Genomic DNA, 17,007 nt, shown 5'->3' with positions numbered 1-17,007 from the left:
CAGACATAGATACTCATATAATCACACATTTTAATGAATGTAAAAGGAGGAAGTTCAGTAAACATTTTGGTGGCGCTACTTACATTCGGAGTAACTGCAGTTAGTCAATGTAACATCAGAAGAATAAACAGCAAGAGCTCTTAAATGTTCTATATGCAACAGCGACAGTATCTTTCACAATAAAGGTTCTTGAGTTCATGATGCGATGGTTGTGACTGGCACAAGGTTAGCTCAGACCCATGCAATCTACATGAGAAGTCTGTAACCCTTTCCAATGATTTGTCTGCACTGAAGCGATGACATTGATATTAACTTTCATTCCCAGTACCTCAATGTACAATAAGAGCAATGAGTATCCACAAAAGTCAAAAAATATTCTGGAGAAACCAACCATGTGGTACAATGAATGTATGGAGGATTAAATTACTGCTAGTTCTCATAAGAAAGCAGTTTCTTTTGGTCTGCGCTTGATCACAGAAACCGTTCGTCGCGGTCGGGGATATCGACTTGCTATGAGGACTGGATGGTAGCTACCCTTATTAAATGCCTGGTCTTGACCTCTTTTTCCTCTTGGCTTTATTCACAACTCAAATACTCGTAAATGAAATTTCTGCTTTCTATCTGGAAAGGTCTTAAAATAAATAATTACAAAATCAACCACAAAGATATTTTAAATGTGGTATTCACATGGAAGACAACATTTACAATAATAATAATAAAAACCTTCCAAAACAATTGACACTGGCTCCTATTACAATAAGGCTAATAATTATCTATGCTTTTGGCCAGTTTCAAACCACTGTAGCCTGCATAAGCAATGACCGAATAAAACGGCAAAAGTCACAGAATTCCACACTGCTGTTTGATAGTAAAATCCTGAAAACACAAATTTATTCTTTAACATATAAAAATACTATACCAAAATGAAATACAAATATATATTAGAATCTGTTAAGCATTTCTGTATAAAGTGAAGGTCTAGGGAGTTAGGAAAAGGAAATCAACGCAAAAAAAACAACACCCACCGAAATGAAATGAAATAAGCCAAACTGCACTTGTTTTAATCCTAAAACGACATTCATGGCAATTTGCAAACCTTCATGAACGCAGTAGCTTGCAGAGGTAATACTGTAGGAATCAAAAAGAGAACGTGGTGGAATCTGGGAAATCGTTACTGTTACGTCCGCGGGAGATGGGAGATGGGAGAATTGGCATTTCGAAGAGGTGTGTACAGTGTTGTGGTCATAACCCAAGTCATATTGTACCCCTCAAACTGTTTCAACACTGACCAATATAACAATTGCAGTGGCGTTGCATATTTAGCAGTGTTTCGATAAGCGATGTTCTATTTTCTGCTCAGCAGTACTATATATTAACCACAATCCAGACATCACATGACAATGAGCATGCATCTTAGAAAACGTGATGAGATCTATCTAGCGCTTGATTTCAGCTGACCCTTACATTCTGTAGGCTTCTCTGTTTGAGGTAATGGAATGACAAACACTATATGGAATAGATCGAATGGATCCTTTTATTGGACTTTCATTTTCTTCAGCTATCTCGATCTATCAAAAGTCAAGATATAGTAAAGAAGCTCCCCTCCAACAACGTAACTCTATGTTATGGCACCAGGAGCGTCGCAGAGCGTTCACATGGAAGGCTGCTGGGTATTTCTGCCCCCCCCATGTCGTTTATTAAAGATGTCATATTTGCAGTGGAATTGGGTCAGGGACACATGGAATAGTCCCGTGTGCCACCCACAACACAAAATGACTGGAAATATCTGGTAAGACAGCACGTCATTCCATGCACTTCTTGTTTTTCACACATTTTATTTTACCAGCATGTCTCCGAGGATGTATTCTTCCACACAGATATATCATACATATAGTTTTATTCAGGCGTGGTGGAAATGTGGATGTTCCTTTCGTCACCATTTTGGAGCCTTATGTGCTCAAATTCACGTCCTGCACTGCAGAGAAAGTCAAAAAGACCATCATTTTCTTCTAATACGTGACTAATGTCCTGCTTTTGGGCTGAAACAAGCCAGGAGCCACCTCGCTCACCTTCCTCTCAGCAGAGTTGGTGTTATTTTACCTTTCTGAGACCTTACCAAAGGACAAAAAGGGTTTGAAATTTCAGGCTGTGGTGGAGATATAAAGGGTCGGGGTGGTGGTGGTCCAATGAAAGATGATATCTATTTCTGTTGACTTTTTGTGATGGCTCTTTCTGCGGTTCTGTCAGACTGTGGTGAGGTGGTGATGCTAGTGGTTGTGTTCTACATGCACCCCACACAGCCACACTTGATGGTCTTTTCAACCTCCTTGCTGAAGGATGTGCCATCGCTGCACTCGAAAGTGTATTTCCTGCGCTTCATCCTTTGACTGGCACAGCAGGAGCCGGTGTCGCAGGTGCCACTGCACTCCACCCACGACACCATGCGTGTGGTCTGACAGATGGTGTAACCGCGCTGGACCTGGTAGAAGTCCCGCACTGGCTCCCCGTGGCACTCAGACTCTAAAACAGAAGAAACGGCATGAAAGTCAAATTGACAATGGACGATTACTAACCAAATAGCAAAGAAAAGACAAATGGACCCTCTGGCATTGTTCATCTGGGAGTCACGAAGATGAACTGTTGTTCGCAGTCAAAACTGACCGGAGGCCATAATCATGTAATCATTTTATTTTTGTGAAATGAAGATACTATATTTTATTTCAATAATATTTGTTCTTTAATATTTTGCATTTTATGTGTATTTCGTCTTACTAATTAATATTCATATCTAAATTATGGGCTATTTTCTGTATAAAATTACATATATATATATATATATATATATATATATAAAATTTGAAGTTTTAGTGCACATAGTGCCATTAAAGTCTCTAAGTTTCGTACCATTCCGATGAAGTAGCGATTTTTAACATTTATAAACATTTTTTTTTTCTGGTCTAAAATGACCAAACACCAGAGGGTTAATAATAGCACCAGAGCTATCCATGCTTTATCTCACCAGAAAAATAATGCTTGGCAATGAGCATACGCCCGAAGGGTTGTGCTTATGTTTTCTTACCCTTGTCACATAACTCTCCACTGTAGCCCACCTCGCAATGACAGTAGGCATCTCCTGTGTCAGATATCTGACAGTGACCATGTTTGCATTGAAGCTTTCTGCATGGATTGAAGAGCTCTTCCCGCTGGTTGCACAGGGCTCCATGAAAACCCTCCTGGCATTCACAGCGGTATGACTGCGTGTCCATTGGAATACATCTCCCATGGACACACCTGTGTAAAACAAATGGAGGAATTAGAGCATTACTTGTTGTGCCTCGGTCCGCTCTGCATATTTCACTTCTAGAATTTGACTGACTTGCTGCCCAGACAAGGGTTCGCCGAAGGCTGGTCGCAGTGTTGCCCACTCCATCCGGGCTGGCAGTGGCATACGGGGCCTATGGCGGTGTCGGGTTGGCAAATGCCATGGAGGCAGTATATCTTTTGGCAGGGCTCACATCCGGGCACCACACCAGGTTTCATCTGGGTTTTGGTAAAGTCTTGTAGCTCGTTATTGATGTAAAGGTTCTGAATACAGCCGTGAAAACTGGAGCTGTTTTGGATCTGCCAGATGCGGGGAGCTGTGGGGTGGACGCTGACCGGCATGCCTGATTCAGCGAGAAGATGTTGTAAAAGCAGAGTTGGGAAGAGATCAGTGGTACACATGTAGAAGAACACTGATGCCACATAAATTCAGTTACCATTAATGATATATGGCCGAGATCTATAAACCCTGCTCCTCAAGGTCAGCTGTCATACAGAGTTAGGCTATGTTCACACTTGGTGTCTTTTTTGAAGCTGCCAGCGTCTGTTTTACATTATAATCCTATGGAGTAAACCATGTGTTCAAAAAAGTCCTGAGCGCTTTTTAAAACGCTTTTCTTATCTGCAGCTCAGAGCGTCTTTTCAAATTGAAAAAAGTTCAGATTTTCAGAAAAAAAAATACATCAAGCACCTTTTTGACAGCTGGCCAATGACAAGCGAGAGGCGAGTCGTTTCCATTACAACAAAAACAACACGAAAAATAGAGAAGATAGCGGGTAGACAGATCGCACTAGTTTCGGAGCACAAGGAGTTTTATGATGAGCACAAAACTCTATCTAGTCTAAAATATGCAGCAAACGGTGCATCATGGATTAAACCGGAGCTCCTGGATCAAACTGTTGTAAGCACCACACTATTTCCTTCCCCGCATAATGTCAAACGCCATTGTGAACCAACATTACCCTCCCCGTTAACTTTAAAAGTACATTTTTTCTCTTTCTCGACATTTGTAAGCGCTAGGCTACTGTTGCAGCTGTTGTTATGGCAACAAAAGATGCCCTCAGCTGCTATTTGTAACTAAAACACTGCCAGCTTTTGATTTTACTAAAAAAGTGTTCGTCAACTTTTTCTTGTCTAAAAAGATGCCAAGTGTGAACACACCCTTAATCTGCAACTCTGACCAAACACATGTGAACAAGTTAATCAAGGTCTTTAGGGTTACTGGAAAATTACAGGTAGGTGGATTTAACAAGGGTTGGAGCTAAACTATGTAGGACAGTGGCCCCTCTAGGACTGGATTAGAAAAACTTATATACTGTTACTCTATGTATATATTCAAATCCCATTGTTTGAGGAGCCATGCAAGACTGATATTCCAACATGATCAGGACAGAGAGTAGTTTGTATCACTTCACACTTCTCTGTGAGTTCTGGACTGGCTGTCCGTCTGTGTGTGTCACGCTGCACACACGAGGGAGGACACAGGAACACACAGATGAGGATATAACTTCAAATAATAGACTTTACTGAAGACATCACAGGACAGGGCAGGACAAGGCAAGGCAAACACAGACATCCAACACCGGGGATAACGAGTAGACCAGACGAAGTCAAACTGAACAGACAGGACTATAAATAAACAGGTAAATCATAGATAATGAGACGAACACGGCTGGACAAGAATTAACTAATGATAACATTTAACACGGACAGGAAACAAACCAAATATGGACGCAAGAGGCGGGAACACATGACAGACACGACAGAGCCCTGACAGTGTGTTAGTGCTGGGGATTTTTGGAGCCTTCAGTGTTTAGTTGTTATCCCAGTAGGTAGCGGCAAGGAACTGTCTTTACAGATCAATGTATTGGCCAGCACTGTTAAACTATCAATGGCAGATTTGAGAGGGTTTTTTGAAACACTCTTTGTTTTTCTCTTATTTATTTACATGCTTGTTGTCAAACTATGGCTCTATATAAGCATGGCTGTGATTTGTTTGGGCATTCATGCATCTTGAGCTGGACCTTTTTAAATACTTGTGTTTATCTAATACACAGAATACTGTGATGTCCATCCTGTCCTATTGCATGTACTAGAAAAATATATATTTTTTAAATGATCGAAATCACCTGCAAGACTGAAGCAAACTAATGTAGGTATGAATATCCTACAGCTGGTTTGGTGATTCTGGCAAAGTTCAAGAGCAATAGAGTGGAGAACATGTGACTAGGTGGGCTCATAGGTGCACAGTGGTGATTGACAGTTTTGGACATTTATAGTTACTGTGATGGAGGCAGATATTCATGGTGGACTCCTACCTCCCACATATAGTGGAGCTTCTCCCCTCAAGGGCTGCACTTTACCAAAGCTGTCCATGGTTGTTGGGATACCACCATCTATGGAAAGGTTCACCATCTGGTCAAAGGTCACCAGTTCTACGGTGTGGAACTGACCATCGTTGATGGTCTCAGTACTGTGAAAAACAAACATGAAAGATATCTGATGTGAAATTTAAATTGTATTGAAGCTTCATAAATGTTTCATTTGTGGTCAGCTGAAATGTAGCGATCTGTCATCTTCATAATTAATAATGTCCCTGCATGCCAACATTCAATTTGAATAAAAGATTACAGCTTAAACTCCAGATCACCTGTAGATTGCATGACTTGGTTGGCTGCCAGGGTCATAGCTGACTTTAACATGACCTTCATGAAGCTCCACAGCAATGTGGTCATTGTCCCCATTGTACAGAAGAATGCCATTGTCTTCTGCGGTGGACACCTGAGAACAGAACCAAAATAGATCTATCTTCTGTAGTCGAACAGAACAAATCTGACCGCAGTGACCACCGAGTTTGCCAATGCCAAGAAATGGATCTTATCGCTACAATGGTTACATGTTATACAGCGCTCCTACTAAGTGTACTAGTTCTGTATGCTGCAAGCCATATGAAAGATGATATACAATAACACTGATGAATTTCATCTAGTGTTTGTTTAAAGTTTGGTCTTTGTTGAATACCTGTAGTGTGATGTTAGCCTGAGGCCAGTTCTCCAGGTCACTCAGTAGCAGGTAGGAGTCTCGGTCCACAAAGTTGACACTGACCAACTTTTCACAGCGTGGTCCACCAAACCCTTCCAGGCACTGACACAGTGCGTGGCCCCCCCGCTCCACACAGGGGGCATTGTTTTGACAGTTGGCCAGGTCGCAGAGAGAGCGTGGAGTAGATGGGACTTCACAAAGCTGTCCACTGTAGACAAAATATTTCAGGTCATTTTTGATAATCTCAAATGTAATTGTAATTGATTTTCTCTGTCATGCATGTTCTTCTGCTGGAGTGAGCATCTATAAGACAGACTGCATGAAAAGAGGCGCACATTGCAATTGTGTGGGTCTTTCCACCTCAAGGTCTGAAGCATTGTTTTAAGCCCGAGACACACTGCACGATTTTCAGCTGTCCCAGACGAAAGACTGGCATTGTGAAACAATCGCAGCGATTTCTGATTCGCCATGACTGTTTCACGATGCCAATCTTTCGTCTGGGACAGCTGAAAATCGTGCAGTGTGTTTAGGGCTTTATATAATGACAAACAAACAGTCAAACAATATCTTAAAGATGACAACATACATAAAAAACACCATTGGAACCCCATAAGGTGTTAGAGGTGAGATGTTGTGGACCACTTAGACTCTCAAAGCAGGCACAAAAAAGACCCACAGTGCCATCACCAATAATCTAACCTGATATTTATTTGCAACGAAAACAGCAAGTATACACTCACTGTAAAACAAACCAGGGCCAAAAAAATGACTCATTTTAGCTGCTTGAACCTTCAATCTTGTAGTTTGGAAACTACCTAAAGCTGTATGTAAAAAAGCTTCATTGCCCACATGCTCAGCTTACTCTTCATCACTACAGCCCGCTATACAGTAATGACTGCATTACTGCTGCTGTCCTGATCCGCCAACCAGTCTCATGCAAAGCAACTCATTCCCTAATAATACATCTTTTCCTGACTGAGAACCATGGCCTCAGATACGGAGGCTCAGACCCTCATCCCTCAGTCCCAGTGTGTGCTTAAGGTCACAATTAATAAATGCCACCCTGAGGTCCCCACCTGGAAACCCTCCGTTCCTCTGCTGTTCCATGAGATCCTGTCCATGAATATTACAAACAGAATAGGTGACAGCCTTGGCGGAGATCAACACCCCCTGGGAATAAGCTTTACTTAATGCTGAGAATGCAGACAAACCTCTTGCACCAGTTGTATAGGGACCAGATGCCATACATAAGTGGCTCCGGTACACCCATAGTACCCCCCACAAAAACCCTGGGTAATGGAGTCATAGACCTTCTTCAAGTCCACAAAACACTTAGGAAAATCAAATCTAAAAATAAGCAAAATCTCATGCCCCCTCTAGGAGAGTTTCTCTTTTTGCTGAGGTCTATCCAGCACTGGCATAGTCTTTTCCTCAAAACTGACCAAAGAGTTTAGATATTTTTTCTATTTAAAGCTTGACTCTTCTGTAGTTACATCGTGTACTAAGGCCGACGGAAAATGAAAAGTTGTGATTTTCTAGGCCAATATGGCTAGCAACTATACTCTCATTCCAGCGTAATAATCAAGGAGCTTTGTTGCCGTACCGTGGGTGCAGCAGGCGCAGTGATATTACGCAGCGCCTGAAAGTAGTCCCCAGCTAGGAAACTAGTTATGATATAGCTGGGGACTACTTTCAGGCGCTGCGTAATATCACTCGTACTTTTCGTATTCGTCATCCTTTCTTATCAAAATGCTTGCTACGGATGTGAAAATGCAGAAAATCGAGCCTGCTATGATTTTTTTTAATGACGGATGGAAGTTTTGGAGGCAGTGTGTAAACGTGATTAACACAACGTGAGGTCGTATTTATTTTTCAACATACAAAAATTTCAGACTCAGTGTGCAATGACCTTAAGAGTTGAGTGTTTGAGCAAAAGCTCAACTTTCTGAGACAACTTCTATCCAAGATGACTTATGAATGGGGAATACCACAACAAAAGCCATTCATCCTACGGAGATGCATGAGTAACATGGAAAGTGCACTCCAGCGTACAGCTCGACGTCAGCACACTTCTTGAGTCAGATCAAATCCCTCCAGAATTAAAGGTCTGCTGGAGTGTTGTCTGTGTCTCATGGGTTTGATGACTGACAATAATAAGAGGTGGCAGGGCAATCTCTCTGAATACCACACTCCACAGTATCTCCACTTGGATAACCAGTACTTTATAGCTCCATCACAAGAATCTCCAAAGTACACGATGTGGCAGGATGTGATTAAGGTTTGCTAAGAAATTGGTCACCGGTTGGCAAAATGATGTTAAAATGTAAAGATGTTGGTGTATAGAACTGACCTGAAGCCTTTGGGACAAACGCAGGAGTATCCGTTAACCTCGTCCTCACATGGTGCCCCATTCTGACACCTGTGGTCCTTACAGTCGTCATAGTTCACACTGCAGTCATCACCCACATAACCAGGTGCACATATACATCTAGATCAACACACATGTACACAACCATTATACAGCTCAAAGATTTGATCATTTGGGTAATAAAAAGGCTGCTAGGTCAAAGGAGATGTGGTTACTTTGGGCCAGTGACTGTGATGAAGCAGGTGGACTGGTGTTTGCAGGGACTGCGAGAAACAGCACACATGTCCTCCATATCCTCACACATCTCCCCTACACACACAAACAGTGCTATCTGTAAGTCTGCTGTAATAACAATGTGCTTAATAGATTTTGAGAGAAAATAAAATTTGGTAACACTATTTTAAGGTGCCCTTGTTATACATGCTACATCTACTTACTATAATAATAACAATACATTTAACATAACTACATGCAAATAACCCTAAGCCAAACACTAATCCTAACCCTAACCATATAGTAAGTACATGTAGTTTATAAATATTACTCAGTACTTAAATGTATAATTACACTGTAACAAGGACACCTTAAAATAAAGTGTAACCAAAAATTTGGTAGCACTTTATTTTACAGTCCTGTTCCACATGTACATACTATGTATGCATTATAGTGAATAACTATATTTAATAACTAGGTAATAAACCTGAACCTACCCCTAAACATATTATTAACTAAAATATTATTTCTTAGAATTTAAGTGCATTCTAAGTACACATACTGTAAACTGTCCACTTTAGACCTTCTACTAACTACAAGTAACTTTACAACTACATGTCAGCCAGCAGTTATTAATAGAGACTGCTTAATATCTGCTTACACTTTATTTTGATGGTCAGACATTCTGTCTACTGACTAACTTTGCAACTACATGTCAACTTGCTCCAACCCTAACTATAACAGTTGACATATAGTTGCAAAGTTACTTGTAGTTAGTAGAATACCTAAAGTGGACTATCGAAATAAAGTGTGGTTTTGATTAGAGTAGGGGTGTAACCCCGGTGTCCTGGCCAAATTCCCTCCACTGGCCCTTGTCTATCATGGCCTCCTAATAATCCCCATCCACTTGATTGGCTCTATGACTCTCTCTCCTCTCCACCTGTAGCTGGTGTGTGGTGAGCGCACTGGCGCTGTTGTACTGTGGCTGCCGTCGCATCATCCAAGTGGATGCTGCACACTGGTGGTGGTTGAGGAGAGACCCCCCCTCATGATTGTAAAGTACTTTGAGTGTACAGCAATGCACAATAAAGCGCTATATAAATGCATCATTCATTCATAAGACAAAAGCATAATGTGTTGAGTAAGTAGTAACACGTGTACCTGTGTAAAAAGAGGCACATAAACAGGTGTAATTGTTGATCCCGTCTATGCAGGTTGCTCCGTTCTGACAGTCATTGTCTTTACACTCGTCTATGTCAATGTCACACGTGGGACCTTCAAAGCCTGCAGCACACGAACAGCTGAGAAAACACAAATGCATCATTTTAAATGGGGCTCGAACTTTCGAAGCACTGTGGGAATGAATTTCATGAAGAAGTCCAAGTCATATTTCACTCCAGAAGCAAAAGATATAAATAAGAAATAACAGTGTTTTTGCAGCTTACTTTAATTAGATTTTTTTTCCCTGTGATATTATTTTCAGAACAATTCACTCAGATGTTACAGACACAATGTTTAAAAAAAAAAAAGAAAATAGACTGAATTTAGCACAACAAATAATACTTTAATGTCTGCTTTTAAACCACTTCACGCATTAACAGGCGATTAGGAAAAGACATTGAGACTCACCGAAAGCCTTCATCCTCTTCTCCAGACATGTGACATGTTCCTCCGTTCGTACAGGGCTCACTGATGCAAGCGTTGAGCGGCGCCTCACAGTTCTTGCCCTGTTCGTGAAAGGAAATGAGCAAACGTTTCATGTCCGTCTGTCAGGATTCACATTGCTCATGTGTTTTGTGTGCTCACCTTAAACCCCTCTGAACAGCGACACCTGTAGCCATCCGTCTGATCGGCCTCGCAGCTGCCGTGGTTCAGACAGGGCGTAGACATGCACGGGTCACACTTCGCTAGTATAGCATTGTCCACTTCACCTGCACACACACAAACACAGACACAACCCTCACTGCACATGACCCTGACAGACACACAACAGAAGTCCCTCAAAATCATCCACATGACAAGGACACACAACTGAGGGTGTCTCTCACAGAGCAAAGCCTTGTACAAGAGATCTGATGAGATATGAAGCACACAAAGATTCTTATTTAACATCATGTCAGTCATTGCATGGTCAGAACCTGATAAGATGCAGTTCAAAAGCACAAAAGCAGTCATCAGTAGCACAGGTATATCTGTAGCAATAGCCAACAATACATTGTATGGATCAAAATTATACATTTCTCTTTTATGACAAAAATCATTAGGATATTAAGATCATGTTCCATGAAGATATTTTGTAAATTTCCTACCATAAATATATCAAAACTTGGTAACACTTTAGAATAGGGAACACTTATTCACTATTAACTGTGACTTTTCCCTCAATAAATTCCTAATTTGCTGCTTATTAATAGTTAGTAAGGTAGTTGTTAAGTTTAGGCATTGGGTAGGATTAGGGATGTACAATAAGGCATTAATATGTGCTTAATTAGTATTAATAAATGGCTTATATTCTAGTAATATGCATGCTGATAAGAAACTAGTTAAGAAACCCTAAAATAAAGTGTTACCCAAAACGTATATTTTGATTAGTAATATGCATTGCTAATGATATATGCATGTATATATGCATTGACTTAAAGGTGATTTTCTGTTTTTATCACCCTCAGATTCCAGATATTCAAATAGTTGTATCTCTTATTGAATATTGTCCTATCCTAGCAAACCATACATTAATGAAAATATTATTTATTCAGCTCTCAGAGGATGTATAAATTAAGTATTATAAACCGAAAAAAATGAAGTATTTTAAATTAAGTATTACAAAAAGAATATAAACCGAACAGACCACTCAGATCATTAGGATCGAGTCAGTTAGAAATACCAAGGGTTCACACAAAACAAGGGGAGTCTGCGTTTAGCTATTATGCGGCCCGCAGCTGGAACCAGCTTCCAGAAGAGATCAGATGTGCTAAAACATTAGCCACATTTAAATCAAGACTCAAAACTCATCTGTTTAACTGTGCATTTGAATGAGCACTGTGCTATATGTCCGAACTGACTGCAATGAATTTGATGTATAATCATTTTCTTTAAATTTATTTTAAATCAATTTCTATATCATTTTAAAATTCCTTGTTTTTATTATTTTTATTTCCATGTTTTTATTGATTTTAATGTCTATTTCACTTTCTTTTATGTAAAGCACTTTGAATTACCACTGTGTATGAAACGTGCTATATAAATAAACTTGCCTTGCCTTGTCTAAGTTTGTGGTCCAGGGTCACAATTATGCATTTGTGGTCTACAAAAGCAATGGATTAGAAGGATTTATCGTCATCTTTTAGTGTCTCACCGTCATTCCACTTATGCATCTTACCTTGACACTCAAACCTCTTGGCAGGGGTGGTGAGCAGTAGTTTTCCCTCCATGCCGTGCGGTCCAGCGCAGCGTGCGATGCCAGGCTCCTTGTAGCCAGTTTTCACCCAGTCAGAGAGCCAGCGCAGGCGGCAGTCGCAGTACAAAGGGTTCGCACCAATCGCCCTGAGATCAAACAAATGCAGACTTTTAGAAAACCAGAATGAGTTGCATTTGAAGGCATGTATCTGAACAAACCTGTCTGTGTATAATGTACAGTACACAGCATAAATGAGGACATCACCTCTGAACATAAAGATATACTTCTACTTCATACTTATTACTATAACAACTCATGGGAAAACTGACATTTTTCAAATGCATATTTCATAAAAACTGGTAAATTGAATAAAAATCTGCTGCAGGTTGTGTATTACTGTGTGAGAGGAAACAGTCACTTTATAGAAAGTTTAGCTAGTTCTGAGAACGTGTTTGGCATTTACCTGCTCTTTTCTTACCTAACGTCACTGTTTTGATTCAGCATACTCACATTAAAATTGCCTTTAACTTGCAATTTTTTTTAATTTTGTAATTTTCAGGAGTGTGTACTTATTTTTGCAACCCGACATTTGATCACTTTGAAAAGAAAATCTTATCTTCCCGATTAACATTCACAAACTTTTTAGATATTGATCAGCCAGACTTGATGGAACATTGTATCTTCAAGGAAGCCAAATATGTCTAATTGTGAAAATGGAGACGTTTCAGAGAGGCTGTGTACTGCATTACATCCTCATTACTGCTAGATGGCGATGTTGTACTCCCCAAAGTAAAGACAAATGGCAGGCGAGGCTGGGTATTACAGTGATTCTACCAGAAATGAAGGGATAGTTCACCCCAAAATAAAAAGCCTTTCATCAATTACTCACCTTCATGTCGCTCCGAACTCACAAGACAATTGTGAAGTTTGGATTTGTAAAGTAAAATATCCATGGAAAATCCCTGCATCCCACACTCTCACTTGGCTCAATGCTTTTATAAAGCATGCCATATAGCAGCAGCAATGTTCAATAGATATTAACATTTAGTACTGATAATCATTCATTATTCTGCAACATAATATGAAGTGAAGTGACATACTGCCAAGTATGGTGACCCATACTCGGAATTCGTGCTCTGCATTTAACCCATCCAACGTACGTACACACACACACACACACACACACACACACACACACACACACACACACACACACACACACACACACACACACACACACACACACCCGGAGCAGTGGGCATTTATGCTGCGGCGTCCGGGGAGCAGTTGGGGGTTCGGTGTCTTGCTCAAGGGCACCTCAGTCGTGGTATTGAGGGTGGAGAGAGCGCTGGACATTCACTCCCCCCACCTACAATCCCTGCCGGCCCGAGACTCGAACCTGCAACCTTTGGATTACGAGTCCAACTCTCTAACCATTAGGCCACGACTTTATTAATATAACACGTGACACATTAGAATAACTGTAGGCTGTTAACAATCGATTGTAAAAATCAGAAATCACCTATTGCAAGAACAGAATGTTCAGAATGATGTGCCTCACGTGTGTGTGTGTGTGTGTGTGTGTGTTTTTGTGACAAATGAGGACATCAATTTGTATAATGACATAGGTATTACAAGGAGAAGGTGATTTATGAGGACACTACTCCATGTCCCCATATTTTAAAACGCTTATAAATCATACAGAATTATTTTTTTTGAGAAAGTAAAAATGCAGAAAGTTTCCTGTAAGGGGTATGTTTAGGTGTAGGGTTGGTGTAGGGCGATAGTAAATACGGTTTGTACAGTATAAAAACCATTACACCTATGGAGAGACCCTACAATTCACAAAAACAAACGTGTGTGTGTGTGTGAGTGTGATCGTTAAAGGATCTGAGGACAGACAGACTGACCACCAGAGCACAAACCCTGGGAAGACACAAGTATGTGTGTTTCTGACTCTCTAAATTACAGCTTCAGGGCAAAGCAGACATTTCTGTGGGTCTGCAGTATATTCAGTGCTCAGATTAGTCACACACAGTATTTTGTGAAGTGTATTTTCTGTATATTTAGTCACATGCATTTGTTTGGACCCTTTACTCACAGATGTGACAGTGATGCAGCGTCATTGAAGATCCCATCGGGTAATTCAGAGATGTCATTACCATGCAGAGACCTTAGAACAACACAAGAGACAACCGTTAGTGATGTTAGCAGTGCGCTGGACCAAAGAAGTTGAGTGCAAGTATTTAGCTTACACTCAAAAAATACTTGGGCCTAAATTTAGGGTTTATGTATTTGAGTTGCATATACAATTTCAATCCATTTGGACACAGTTTTAACATAAACAAACTAATAAAATAATATAAAAATGTGATTCATATTTGTCAGTCACACATTGATGAAACCACAAAAATCATGGCATAGTTCATTATTTGCATGTATTTGAATTTATTTAAATGATCTTATTTTCTAAAATGCACTTATTCAGATTGCTTAATCAGCATAAATCTGTTAATTGTAAAAACAATTACATTTAGTTAAAAAGTATGAACATGGTTAAAATGCAGAACGAGCAATGTTCAATTATGAAAATTCTATTATAAAAAATATTAAAATATACAGTATCTCACAGAAGTGAATACACCCCTCATATTTTTGTAAATATTTTATTATATCTTTTCATGTGACAACACTGAAGAAATGACACTTTGCTACAATGTAAAGTAGTTAGTGTACAGCTTGTATAACAGTGTAAATTTACTGTCCCCTCAAAATAACGCAACACAGCCATTAATGTCTAAACCGCTGGCCACAAAAGTGAGTACACCCCTAAGTGAAAATGTCCAAATTGGGCCCAAAGTGTCAATATTTTGTGTGGCCACCATTATTTTCCAGCACTGTCTTAACCCTCTTGGACATGGAGTTCACCAGAGCTTCACAGGTTGCCACTGGAGTCCTCTTCCACTCCTCCATGAAGACATCACGGAGGTGGATGTTAGAGACCTTGTGCTCCTCCACCTTCCGTTTGAGGATGCCCCACAGATGCTCAATAGGGTTTAGGTCTGGAGACATGCTTGACCAGTCCATCACCTTTACCCTCAGCTTCTTTAGCAAGGCAGTGGTCGTCTTGGAGGTGTGTTTGGGGTCATTATCATGTTGGAATACTGCCCTGCGGCCCAGTCTCTGCTTCAGTATGTCACAGTACATGTTGGCATTCATGGTTCCCTCAATGAACTGTAGCTCCCCAGTGCCGGCAGCACTCATGCAGCCCCAGACCATGACACTCCCACCACCATGCTTGACTGTAGGCAAGACAAACTTGTCTTTGTACTCCTCACCTGGTTGCCGCCACACACGCTTGACACCATCTGAACCAAATAAGTTTATCTTGGTCTCATCAGACCACAGGTCATGGTTCCAGTAATCCATGTCCTTAGTCTGCTTGTCGTCAACAAACTGTTTGTGGGCTTTCTTGTGTATCATCTTTAGAAGAGGCTTCCTTCTGGGACGACAGCCATGCAGACCAATTTGATGCAGTGTGCGGCGTATGGTCTGAGCACTGACAGGCTGACCCCCCCACCCCTTCAGCCTCTGCAGCAATGCTGGCAGCACTCATACGTCTATTTCCCAAACACAACCTCTGGATATGACGCTGAGCACGTGCACTCAACTTCTTTGGTCGACCATGGCGAGGCCTGTTCTGAGTGGAACCTGTCCTGTTAAACTGCTGTATGGTATTGGCCTCCGTGCTGCAGCTCAGTTTCAGAGTCTTGGCAATCTTCTTATAGCCTAAGCCACCTTTACGTAGAGCAACAATTATTTTTTTCAGATCCTCAGAGAGTTCTTTGCCATGAGGTGCCATGTTGAACTTCCAGTGACCAGTATGAGAGAGTGAGAGCGATAACACTAAATTTAACACACCTGCTCCTCATTCACACCTGAGACCTTGTAACACTAACGAGTCACATGACACCGGAGAGAGAAAATGGCTAATTGGGCCCAATTTGGACATTTTCACTTAGGGGTGTACTCACTTTTGTGGCCAGCGGTTTAGACATTAATGGCTGTGTGTCGAGTTATTTTGAGGGGACAGCAAATTTACACTGATATACAAGCTGTACACTCACTACTTTACATTGTAGCAAAGTGTCATTTCTTCAGTGTTGTCACATGAAAAGATATAATAAAATATTTACAAAAATATGAGGGGTGTACTCACTTCTGTGAGATACTGTATATGTCAGACCTGTGTCTTGTCTTGTGTTGTGGTTTTCTGTCTCGTGCTCCCCTTGACCTAGTTTTATCTCGTGTATGCCTATATTTTGTTACTTTCCTGTTCCTGTCTCCATTTAGTTCATTTATGTTCATTCTGTTCAAGCTGTGTTTGTTTAATTCTCTCGTTTACGTTTATTACTTAAGCCCTGTGTTTTCCCTTGTCTAGTGTCCGGTATTAACGTCGATGTCTTGTTCCTGTGTATCTCTGCCCAACCTTGTTTACCCCATTTTGGATTTGTTGAATTAAAGACTGTTATTTTGAAGTTTACCTCTCGTCTCCTTGCTTCCCTTGTGTTTGCTTGTGACAATATAAGATTGAAACAAATTGGATTTATTGATGATACATATATAAACCTGGTTACTGTTCGTTTAAATCACATTCAGTTTATTA

General features: G+C 40.6%; 1 protein-coding gene across 1 annotated transcript in view; it reads right to left on the bottom strand.

Moving 5' to 3' along the window:
* Window positions 1-17: 17 nt before the first annotated feature.
* The window catches only part of LOC306882873 (slit homolog 1 protein-like), a 98,681-nt gene continuing 81,691 nt past the window's right edge, over window positions 18-17,007 (bottom strand). The window contains exons 25-37 of the mRNA XM_079437857.1: window positions 14,443-14,514; window positions 12,324-12,487; window positions 10,751-10,875; window positions 10,574-10,671; window positions 10,106-10,245; window positions 8,947-9,040; window positions 8,714-8,851; window positions 6,343-6,571; window positions 5,972-6,102; window positions 5,640-5,794; window positions 3,377-3,665; window positions 3,080-3,291; window positions 18-2,520 (exon numbers count right to left, since the gene is read on the bottom strand). Of these exons, the coding sequence (XP_079293983.1) occupies window positions 2,282-2,520; window positions 3,080-3,291; window positions 3,377-3,665; window positions 5,640-5,794; window positions 5,972-6,102; window positions 6,343-6,571; window positions 8,714-8,851; window positions 8,947-9,040; window positions 10,106-10,245; window positions 10,574-10,671; window positions 10,751-10,875; window positions 12,324-12,487; window positions 14,443-14,514 (2,086 nt within the window). The 3' untranslated portion in view covers window positions 18-2,281. The remainder of the gene's footprint in view (window positions 2,521-3,079; window positions 3,292-3,376; window positions 3,666-5,639; window positions 5,795-5,971; window positions 6,103-6,342; window positions 6,572-8,713; window positions 8,852-8,946; window positions 9,041-10,105; window positions 10,246-10,573; window positions 10,672-10,750; window positions 10,876-12,323; window positions 12,488-14,442; window positions 14,515-17,007) is intronic.

This window comes from Barbus barbus (assembly GCF_936440315.1).
Source record: "Barbus barbus genome assembly, chromosome: 16".
NCBI classification, from domain to species: Eukaryota; Metazoa; Chordata; class Actinopteri; order Cypriniformes; family Cyprinidae; genus Barbus; species Barbus barbus.
Note: the sequence above shows the minus strand (reverse complement) of the source record. Positions and strands in the feature narration are given on the sequence as shown.